This window comes from Podarcis muralis, chromosome 1 (genome assembly GCF_964188315.1).
Source record: "Podarcis muralis chromosome 1, rPodMur119.hap1.1, whole genome shotgun sequence".
Taxonomy (NCBI): domain Eukaryota; kingdom Metazoa; phylum Chordata; class Lepidosauria; order Squamata; family Lacertidae; genus Podarcis; species Podarcis muralis.
Genome location: NC_135655.1, coordinates 124,746,631 through 124,758,734, shown reverse-complemented (window position 1 = coordinate 124,758,734; position 12,104 = coordinate 124,746,631). Strand labels below are relative to the sequence as shown.

The 12,104-nt window shown below is 41.3% G+C and overlaps 1 protein-coding gene across 4 annotated transcripts in view; it reads right to left on the bottom strand.

Annotated features, from left to right (window-relative positions):
• Window positions 1-8,793: 8,793 nt before the first annotated feature.
• SATB2 (SATB homeobox 2) overlaps window positions 8,794-12,104 on the bottom strand; it is a 134,880-nt gene continuing 131,569 nt past the window's right edge. For all 4 annotated transcript variants that reach the window (XM_077917774.1, XM_077917778.1, XM_028751604.2 and 1 more), the window contains one exon: window positions 8,794-11,972. In XM_077917774.1, coding sequence (XP_077773900.1) covers window positions 11,517-11,972 — 456 coding nt within the window. In that variant the 3' untranslated portion in view covers window positions 8,794-11,516. The remainder of the gene's footprint in view (window positions 11,973-12,104) is intronic.

The following is a 12,104-nucleotide window of genomic DNA, read 5'->3' as shown; positions in this document are numbered from 1 at the left end:
AGTGCTCTCTGTCAATCACACACTCGCAGGCTGCTGGGCCTGGAAGGTCCATTCATGGCCACATACAGAGGAAACCCAACCTCAGCCGGGGACACATCTGTTGGAAGGAGGCACTGTCAGCCTGGGGCTTTGTAGGCCAAAGACAGTGGTACCTCGGGTTACAGATGCTTCAGGTTACAGACGCTTGAAGAAGAAGAAGAAGAAGAAGAGGAGGAGGAGGAGGAGGAGGAGGAGTTTGGATTTGATATCCCACCTTTCACTCCCTTTAAGGAGTCCCAAAGCGGCTAACATTCTCCTTTCCCTTCCTCCCCCACAACAAACACTCTGTGAGGTGAGTGAGGCTGAGAGACTTCAGAGAAGTGTGACTGGCCCAAGGTCACCCAGCAGCTGCATGTGGAGGAGCGGAGACGCGAACCCGGTTCCCCAGATTACGAGACTACTGCTCTTAACCACTACACCACACTGGCTCTCAGGTTACAGACTCCGCTAAGCCAGAAATAGTACCTCGGGTTAAGAACTTTGCTTCAGGCCCAAAAAAGTTGTAAAAGTCTTTTTGTATGCATGGATTTTAATAGCCAAAAAATGGAAAACACAAGAATTACCAGCGGTAGAAGAATGGCAGATGAAGAAGATGGACTTTATGGAGCTGGTTGATCTCCCCAGGAGAATCCGCGACCAGAAAGAAGAAGAATATCAAGAAGACTGGAAGAAATTTAAAGACTATTTGAATAAATATTGTAATATTAAACATTTGTCATTACTTGAAAGATCTAATTAGGCCTAGGATTAAATCAGGATTAAATAAATAAATAAGAAATAGTAGGATAAGAAAAGTTAGGAAATTTGATTATAACTGGAATATTGTTATATGGAATAATGATACTGGAAATTACTACATCCTGTTACAAGGAAATTCAGTTGGAAGAGGTTAGAGGAAGTCAAGTAATATGTTTATGAAGTTGGAGTTTAACCAATTAATTACCGGTAAGTCTTATTTATGTATGTGGTGGTATATGTGGGGTTTGTAACATTTTATTTTCTTCATTTTCTTTCTTCTTCTTTTTTTACTATTGCTTTTTCTTTCTTTATTATGTTAAAGTTACCGTATTTTTCGCTCTATAGGACGCACCAGACCATAGGACGCACCTAGTTTTTTTGGGGGGGGGGGTTAAGAAAAAAAATATATCCCCCCCCCAGCCCCAAAGAGCAAAGAAGCCAAGACAGCCAGCGGGATCCATCCTTCCTCTTTAGCCACGCACAACCTCTCCAGCCGGGAGAGGCTGCACGTGGCTTTGGCAGAAGCCAAGACAGCTAGCAGGATGGATCCCGCTCGCTGTCTTGGTTCCTTTTTAGCCGCGGGGCTGGGGCGAGGGAAGCCCGAGCTTCCCCCGACCCCAGCCCCCAGAACGGGTCTGGGAGCAGGGGCGAGGTTGCGCGCAACCTCGCGTTCGCTCCCAGAGCTTGCTGCTATCCGCAAGCCTTCTGAGCCAGGCGGGAACTCCCGCCGGGCTCCCAAGGCTTGCGGATATCTGACCGAAGCCCAGGGTGTGCTGCACAGCTGTATCAACAAGCTTTCATAACTCCTGCCTTCTCCTAAAATTCTATCACCTGTTTCTTTCTTGACTTGTGTTATAACAGACTTGGGTCTTTCCCTTTGTATTGAAATAAACTACATTGCCAACATTGTTGTGCGCTATTCTAAACGGAGATGGGAGGTTTTTTTGTAAGATGGTTGTTATTATTTTTAAAGCCACTTTGAAACGCAATAAAATTTCAGCATTTAACAAGTCTGTGTCAGATATCCCAACCTGATCAAGCCAGAGAGTTTCGGTCTCTTCTTCTTCGTGTTTGCAAAAGTAGCACCAAACTAATAATGAATTGTAGGTAAAAAAAAAAAAAAAGACAGTATGTTCACGACCATAATTAACAAAACAGTTCTCTGTTTATTTTTTCCACTCACGTTCAATTTAAAATGGAAATACATATGTCTCCGAGACTTAAATATGTTTGACAAGACACAACAGCAGCAGGTAAAGTATGGTGAAATAGAAGCATGATTAATAAAAATATTTCTGCCATAGTAGCTACCAAATTATCATTTTTTGAAGATTTGTAAGAAGTACCCATATGCTTTTTTTCCCCAGAGTGCTTTCCTGTACAAACCTGCTCCTCTTCAGTGAAATCTGAAATGCAATAAATTCAAAGGAGCTATTCCTCTGGATTGCTTGAAATTTATAAAGAGGTTCAGTGTCGATGGCTTGGCAGATCTTTCCTGGCCCGTTAAAACTCTGTGTACCAGAAAACTGTGGTGATCATACTCCCACCACCTCTTTTCTTATGTATTTATTCAGTGCTTTTTTTTTCTTTAAAAAATGTTTATGGGTACTCTCAAGAAAATCACCATTTTATAATTCAAATGAGGCCACCATCCGGGGTAGCAATGGAACTGATGATTCATCATGCTAGAGAAGAAACTACTTTTTAAAAAAAGTTTCTTCTCTCATTAGATTAACAAAATATTTAGGGGTATGCGTACCCCTGCGTACCCCCAGAAAAAAGCACTGTATTTATTCTCAACTAAGTGCAGCTCTCGGTTCTTCCTCAAACTGAGATGTTGATGTGTTGACATTCCTGTTTTGCAAAAGGGAAGGATCTCCTTGAAACCCCATTGTTGTTGTTTAGTCGTTTAGTCGTGTCCAACTCTTCGTGACCCCATGGACCAGAGCACACCAGGCACTCCTGTCTTCCACTGCCTCCCGCAGTTTGGTCAAACTCATGCTGGTAGCTTCGAGAACACTGCCCAACCATCTCGTCCTCTGCCGTCCCCTTATCCTTGTGCCCTCCATCTTTCCCAACATCAGGGTCTTTTCCAGGGAGTCTTCTCTTCTCATGAGGTGGCCAAAGTATTGGAGCCTCAGCTTCAGGATCTGTCCTTCCAGTGAACACTCAGGGCTGATTTTCTTAAGAATGGATAGGTTTGATCTTCTTGCAGTCTATGGGACTCTCAAGAGTCTCCTCCAGTACCAGAATTCAAAAGCATCAATTCTTCGGCGATCAGCCTTCTTTATGGTCCAGCTCTCATTTCCATACATCACTACTGGGAAAACCATAGCTTTTACTATGCAGACCTTTGTTGGCAAAGTGATGTCTCTGCTTTTTAAGATGCTGTCTTGAAACCCCATAGAAATCAGCAATGGGAAAGAAGATGGGCTGCTAGAAAATTGTATCTGTTTGATTGGCATTTCGTGGCTGATCAGAAATCGTAATAAATAAATGAACCGAGAATAGGCTGGTAAGAGGTTTGTTCTCAAGTGCTTTCTCACAACTGCTTTCTCTTGCTCCCTTTCCTTCCTTGGTTGTTACAAATAGGTACAACAAATCCTCTTAGCATAGACTACTTGAGGCTAGTTAACTTTTGAGTGCTGTTGTGAACCTTTCACTGCATACACACCATACACCCACACCCAAATAAACTGTAGTTTGCTAAGGCTGCTGGGAACTGTAGATCTATGAAGGATTTTAAGGGTTTTAAGGAATAACCTTAACAGTCCTTAATGAATTAATGAATTGGGGTTGTTACATTGAACTTGGAAGTCTGCCTTCAGAAGGTGGCACCTTGGGAACTCAAAGGAGAGGCGCAGAAGAACAGCTTGTTCAGCATTTGAGAGGGAGAGTTTGAAGTTTCAAGCTAGAATTTGCTGAAACTATATATATAATGATTTTCCAATATCATTCCAATAGCAGCTTCATTATAACAATACCAATTTTATCCAATTAATACAATTATTAATGCCAATTATACAAATGTCAAATTATACAATTTGATTAAACTGCCCCTCTCGCATGCCAGAGTTGATGGGTTCATTCTTCCACATTTTTTCTGGATTCCAAAATTTTAATAATTTCCATTCCATTCAAATATAATAATCCCCTATAGAACAGCTACAATCTTGTAATTTCTAGTCGTGTTGGTATATTAGATAAATTATAAAGTTTCAAGTGAGGAACTTTAGCTTTATTCTTTCCTGCGTGTGACAGTTTCTACCATGATGTTTTCCCACCCATATGTGGTGTTATAGCCTTCATTCCTACAACTATTGATGGTCCCCATCATGCCTCAGGAGAAGCGGTTATCTCACCGTTTCCAAAAGTCACTGCATCACTTCCAATTTCTTCCTTTCTCACTTGTACAGATAAGAAGAAGAAGAAGAAGAAGAAGAAGAAGAAGAAGAAGAAGAAGAAGAAGAAGAAGAAGAAGAAGAAGAAGCAGAAGCAGCAGCTTGCATTCTGGGAAGGGTTGCCATATCATAAGTGTAGAGAAAAACTTTGATATAAGCAAACTGTGGGCTCCCCTCTCCCCATCATCTCTTTCACCGAATGAAATCCCCTCTCAATCCAAGCTTTTTAAATCCTTGTAGCTGGGCTCGTTCTTGCAGTTTCTTATCTCATCATCTCTAGCACGCACTTGTAAAGGTAAAGGGACCCCTGACCATTAGGTCCAGTCGCGGACGACCGGACGACTCTGAGGTTGCGGTGCTCATCTCGCTTTATTGGCCGAGGGAGCCGGTGTACAGCTTCCGCATCATTTGGCCAGCATGACCACTTCATGTGGCCAGCAAACCAGAGCAGCGCACGGAAACGCCGTTTAACTTCCCGCCAGAGCGGTACCTATTTATCTACTTGCACTGGTGTGCTTTCGAACTGCTAGGTTGGCAGGAGCAGGGACCAAGCAACGGGAGCTCACCCCGTCGCGGGGATTCAAAACTGACAACCTTCTGATCAGCAAGCCCTAGGCTCAGTGGTTTAGACCATAGCGCCACCCACGTCCCCTTCACGCACCTGTAGTTTACTCCAATTTAAAAATAAAATAAAATAGCAGGATAACCTGTGGTTCCAGGAATGGGGGGAAGGGGTGGCTGGGCGACAGTCAGTGCCCCATGTACCCAATGCCTTTGTCTGCCCTCATATTCCATCGGGAAGAAACTGCCAACTCTGCTGCAAGAGTGCTGGTTTCCTTCCACTATTCTCTTTTCCTAAACTTTGCAGACCAGGCAATCCTAGGTGTGTTCACTTAGAAGTAAGTCCCACTGAATTCAGCGGTGCTTCCTCCCAGGAAAGTGTGTTTAGGATCGCAGCCTAAGTCTTCATTGTTCTTTGATTTAAAGGAAAGTAAACTTTCTAGTGTTGTACCTGGAACTTCTCCCAGACTTTGAAACTCCTTCCCTTGAGAAGCTAGACTCCTTCTTTCCTATTCTTCCATCAGGCAGGTGAAAACTTTCTTCTTCCAAAAGGCTTTTGAGAACTGACTGCTTCTAATTAAAGGGCTGGTGCTGTGCTGTTTTAATTGCAACTACTGGTATGTTTTAAACAGAATTTATATATGTATAAATGTGTGTTTGTGTGTGTACTCTATATATGCATATAGTCCCCATTCTAGCAATGTTTTATTGTACTTTAATGGTTGATTTTTCTATGTTTTTAGCAGTTGCTGTTTTTATCTGTAAGTTGCCTTGTCAAGGAAAAAGGCAGGGTATAAATAAATGTAGCTACATCTTCTTGCTATGCAGAGAATTAGATAACTTTGCCTTGCGTCTATTCCTCTTCATGATACCGCACCCCCCCCCCCCCCCGTAAAATTGAAAATGGTGGAGATTCCTAGAAATTGTTCCTGCTACTCCGAGACATGATTCAATTGTTGTTGTTGTTTAGTCGTTTAGTTGTGTCCGACTCTTCGTGACCCCATGGATCAGACCACTGCAGGCACTCCTGTCTTCCACTGCCTCCCACAGTTTGGTCAAACTCATGCTGGTAGCTTCGAGAACACTGTCCAACCATCTCGTCCTCTGTCGTCCCCTTCTCCTTGTGCCCTCCATCTTTCCCAACATCAGAGTCTTTTCCAGGGAGTCTTCTCTTCTCATGAGGTGGCCAAAGTATTGGAGCCTCAGCTTCAGGATCTGTCCTTCCAGTGAGCACTCAGGGCTGATTTCCTTCAGAATGGAGAGGTTTGATCTTCTTGCAGTCCATGGGACTCTCAAGAGTCTCCTCCAGCACCATAATTCAAAAGCATCAATTCTTCGGCGATCAGCCTTCTTTATGGTCCAGCTCTCACTTCCACACATCACTACTGGGAAAACCATAGCTTTAACTATACGGACCTTTGTTACACTACTAAAAAGTTCCTTAGAACCAGGGTGGGGAATCTGTGGCCCTTCAGATGTGGATGGACTACAACTCCCATCATCCCTGAGCATTGGGCTATGCTGACTGGGACTGATGAGAGTCCAACAGCATCTGGGGGGAGGCCAAACGTCAATCAAATTTGAGCTGTGTCAAGTGGATTACCGAAGAACCTGTATCCATGTAATGAGGGGACAGACAGACATAACCCTGAGACATGTAAAACATAAAAAGGCCTTGGGAGCCACATTTTAAATTCAAATTTGCCTGTTCTGATGCAGGAAAGATGTTCATCATCAGCCATTTGGGGTTGAATCCCCATGTGGGAGGAGGGAAATGTCAGTTCAACCCTAAGGGAAAATGCTTTTCTGACGGGTCAACTCTTGCCCCTGTTAAGGAACTCACAGACCCTCCAAGTGCCCCTATTTTCCGGGGACAGTCCTGGATTTACAGAAGCCATCACGGTTTCTGATTTGACCCCAGAATGTCCCGCTTTTCCTTAAAAGTAAAGGGACCCCTGACCATTAGGTCCAGTCGTGACCGACTCTGGGGTTCCTGCACTCATCTCACTTTACTGGCCTAGGGAGCCGGCGTACAGCTTCTGGGTCATGTGGCCAGCATGACTAAGCCGTTTCTGGCGAACCAGAGCAGCACATGGAAACGCCGTTTACCTTCCCGCCAGAGAATTTATCTGCTTGCACTTTGATGTGCTTTCGAACTGCTAGGTTGGCAGGATCAGGGACTGAGTAACGGGAGCTCATTCCGTTGCGGGGATTCGAACTGCCGACCTTCTGATCAGCAAGTCCTAGGCTCTGTGATTTAACCCACAGGACCTTAGGACGGCCCTATTTTCGTGGGAGAAATGTTGAAGGTTATGGAGTTATGCGAGCCCCAAGCCAAGTAGGCAACTACTGTAACCATATAATCTTTAGAAGATATCTGAAGGCAGCCCTGCATAGGGAAGTTGTAAAATGTTTAATATTTTATTATGCTTTTATATAAGTTGGAAGCTGCCCAGAGTGCCTGGGGCAACCCAGTCAGATGGGTGGGGCATAAATAGTAAAATTATTGCTCTTGTTATTGAATAGGACATCCCTATTTTCATCAGAGAAACGTTGGAGGGTATGAACTTAGTTAGGGAGGGGGGAGGAAGGCTTGGATTTTCTTGCAGGAGTAGTAGAAGGCAAGAATGAACAGAAAAGACTTCTATTAACCAGTTCTAAGATTGTTGTTGTTATTGCCTTTCACTGTATTTATCATTATTTTTTATTTATATTTTACTGTGTTTGCGGCATGTTTAATTTTATTCATGCCTATTGCATATTGACCCAGAATCCAGATGGAGGGAAAGCAGCTTAGAAATGTGTTTTTTCAAATAAATGAATGACTGTAATCTTAGCTCTGGGCGCCTTTGTGCAACAGAGAAAAGGAATACAAGGAACTGCCTTTATGGATATTAGGATATTTGGTGATGTCAGGACCTGCCCAGACAGCAAGACCCCCATCAACGCTATTCATGTAGAGCAGTAATATAAGAGTATAACTGTCATGGCTTCTCTCAAAAAATCCTGGACAGACTCTGGGGGATTGAGCAGATGAGATCAATAGTGGGTCCAATGGTCAAGAGGGAGTTTTCTGCATGTTCTGTAGAGGGAAGTGAGGGGCAGATGGGGCTCGTCAACCTGGGAAGGTAGCCCATCTAGGAGAAGGAAAACTCTCACCCTAAACTTCTGCTGCCTTGCAGGATAACTTTGGTAGAAGAAAAGGCTACATAAATCTGGAGTGGAGTCCCTAAGATGGTTGGATAGCACCTTGTATGTCTCCTTCCGGCCACTCCTGCAGCCAAGCTGGTACCCGACTAATAATAATAATAATAATAATAATAATAATAATAATAATAATTTATTTGTACCCCCACCCACCTGGCTGGGTTTCCCCAGCCACTCTGGGGAGAGTATTAATAATTTGTCTTCCAAGGACTGGACTCAAACTAAAAAAGTAGTCTGTGTTTAAGACTTTGAGGCAAAAGGAACCTTCTCTCCAAATTATAGTTGCCTCATTCTTTCTAGCATTCCATAGAGGGTATATTTCAGTGAGATATTTCTGCTGGAAATGGGGTGTTTTTCCTGTCCGGGGAATGTGTGTTTTAAACTATAAACAGAAATTTTTCATTTTCTGCAATCTGATTTGCTAAGAGATAGCTAGATTTACTTTCCACCTTCACCCACGTTTGTCTGAGCATATATATCCATTTGCACTGCATGCATTTCAGGTAGGGAATAAAATATTTACCATTTGAGCACAACAAAACATTCCCATCTGTATAAGCTGTTCATTTCTATTGAGTTCGACTTTGAGTTGTTAAGCCAACCTAAAGGATCTGGCCTCTGCATGTCCAGAGGAAGGCTTACTCCCCCAGCCCACCTCTGCAAATTCAAACCCGTTTTTTAAACATGTGAAACTTAAAAAGCAGTTTGCAAGATAACGCAGGCAGGGTAAAGCTGTACTTGCCTGGATCGCATTTCTAATACAAGAAAGGGATTTATGTTTCATATCAATTCAGGGAGAGGGGAAGGGAAAACAGAGGGCCCCAAAGAATGACATTGCAAATGGGTATGTCATTTACTGAATGTGTTTTATTTCAACAACCAAAAAATTCTAACAGACTAACAATGCACATAAGTTAAAATTTAATTATCACTTAGTGATAACAAAGATCAAGTTGATTTACATGGAAAAAGAACATTTACAATATGTTAATCCTCATTCACATTGTTGATACCGCAATAACACTTTTTTTTTCTTTTCTCTTATTTCACAAAAAAGGCGGAAAATTGTGCTTTGTTAAGAGGCACTACGAGAAAAAAAAATTCTTTTTCCAAATAGATATTATATGATGAATATTGAATAAATAGACATATATGCATTGTAATTCGCAAAGATCTGGCAAGACCACAGGCGAAAATGCCCACAGATTCACTTAGAAGAACCACTGCAAAAATTGGCAGTGTTGGGGTCAGGAAGGCAAGACTCAGCATTGGGGGAAAAAATACCTACTATTTGTTTAGGTTGAAGTTTTTTTAAAAAGAAACCAATGCTGATGCCATCAAAGAGATGAATAACCTTATGAGAGATTGACCAGTATTACATATACATAGTGATTTCAGCAAGAGTTTCTGATAACAGTTTAAAAATAGTAACTCGAAAGAGAACATAAAGCAGCGCCTACTGAATTTCTGATTAAAGCTGCAGCGTACTACAGAAATAAAGGAGGAAAAGTTTAAGTTAGCAAGCCAACATTGTTTTTCAATGATATATGAAATGGATACAGATATGTTGTGGGTGTCAAATATTGATTTTGGAAAAGTCCCTTTAAAAACTCTGGAGGTTACTGAGTAGCTAGAATTAGCTTGTATTGCAACATGTCTTCTCCCTGTATGTTGTTACGTTCTTGGTAACTACCTATACAGAGAATTCTTTTAATGCCTGCCTTTTATACCTTTCAAATATATAAATAGTATTAACAGTTATATATTACAATGTCTGTGCAAGAAACATAAAATCGCTTTCCAAGTGATATCGCATGAGGTCTTTGTTAAGAGTTACAAAGCACATGTCAAAAGGAAGCCTACCAATGGGTTTAAGAGTCCAAATAGCAACCCAGACACAGAAGAAAGTCAAAATATCCTTTAAAAATATATATATATGAAGGAACAGCAACACTGCTGGTGTCACTACCAAACCACGACTTCAAAAACCTGTTGGGAACTATAGTAAATTGCAGCTTTAATGCTTGTACTATTGAAGAGTCAGTCAGCATTAGTTCTGCTTTATGTAATGGAATTGCTATGCTAGGTCACTGGGAAAAGGTTTCAGTTTATGACAAGTGACTACACGGAAATTGCTTGGTTTACTCTTACTGCAGCAAGTTCAGAAAATGTGTTCCCACCAAGTCTGCCATGCACCTCATGAAGCCCATACCTTGGAAGAGTGTTTGCTGAAAGTGTTTAGTCTCGTTGAGATAATGAGCTTTAAGACTCTAGATGTAGGGAATAAAGGAGATACAGAAGGAAATTCAGCACCAGAGAACCATCAGACCCTATGACTGATTTAAGAACCAGCCAGACTTGCCCAGAGTGATTGATGTGATATAGTCGTACGATTTCATTTGTGAAAGCTTTGTTGAAAAGCAATTTGAGCATATATAATGAGTAAATTTCCAAACATTAATATCAGACAAACACTAGAGGAGCAAAGGAACGAGAACTACAGCTGCACAAGCCCCACTGAAATTGACAGAAGTTGCACAGCAACAGTGTAGATGGTTTGCGCCTCCAAAACACATAACACCACTATAAAATGTGGCTCAATGTAAAATTCCACACATTAAATCTCATAAAAGCAACTTTTCATGAAGACTGCTTTAGTAGACAAAGTCTACTGTGCACTGATTCCCACACCCCACTAAAAAGTCCATGAAAATCCACCTGGTTGCTACAGAAATGATAAAGAACAAAACATGCTCTGTGACTTCAAATGTGCATCATATACTAAAGTTTTTTTAAAGTTACTACTTGGTTTGGGATTTCATTTGTTAAGGTGCCCTGATTTTGTCCCCCATTTTCTCTCTCCCTCTCCTTCACTTTAATTTTTTTGGCAGTGCTGCTCTGGGTTTTTTAAATGCATACCTCAAAAATTCCCCATCAAGCTGCCAAAGTGGAAGCCATAATAAGAATTTAAAAAATATATAACAGGGATAAACATAGAAAATAAATAGGTATTTCAAAATAGTAACCACACCCTGAGAGCAGGCAGCAGTTTATCTAAAAGCCAAAGCAACTCATTGTGAAGTGGTTTTTTTAATACATAAACAAGACTCATATTTTAACGAGCTCATTTCACAGTCTATACTTTCAGATTGTTATGTCCCATGCAAATTTCATAGATGTGGGGATATATATATATATATATATATATATATATATATATATATATATGCCATTATCATTTCCTTCATTGATTTCATAGGTCTATTTCTTCCTGTAACTTGCTAGAAGGTCCTTTCATAAGTGCAAGGTTAACGCTGATGTAATCATACGTGAATTACAATTAACATTGTCTCAGTCAAACATAAAAGTGTAACACTCAAGTGCCTTTTACAAGGGAATGTCTGATTGGGCTATGCAAAATAATAGTTCGGTTTGCACATACTCTATGCGCACTGGGGGGGAAACCCAACATTATGCGCACTTTAAAAAAAAAACTTTTTAAAAAGAAGAAGCCAAAAAATAAAATAAAAAATTGGATCAATGTATTGCTTTTCCTGTGATGTTTTCACATTATCTCTGGTCAGTTTCGGAAGCAGTTGCCTTGTTTTTTTCAGGATTCTCTTCTTCGGTTTCCACTTTGTACATTTCCTCAGAGCCCTCCTCACTGTCATTCTCCTCTGACTCAGTCAGTAGCTCCTCGTCTTTGTATTCTGCCACATCTACCACGGTGCCCATGTGCTCTTTTAGTTTCCCATGATGCTTCACATGGTAACGCTGGTTCTGGAAGAATTTGATGATGGTGTGTTTAGGCAGATCCAACTGAGCCGATAAAGTGTGGATGGCCTCCTGATCCGGATAGAGGCCAACATCATGGATGAAACTTTGAAGGATGCCCAAAGCCTCTAAAGAAATTTTAGTGCGAGATCTTGTTTTTTTGGTACACGTGTCCTCTGTAGGTGGAGGTGGGGCCTCTTCTCTCGGAGGTGAGTTTTCCTTTGCTGGTTGGGATTGCTGTCTATGAAGCACCTGGAAAATGAAAAAAGCATACCTGTTTAAAGTAAGTCTGCCATGACACCAAGTGTAATAGAATTAATACGTTACTAATTATGATTATTACATTTATTCAAATATATAAAATACAAAGCAGCTTGTCAATAA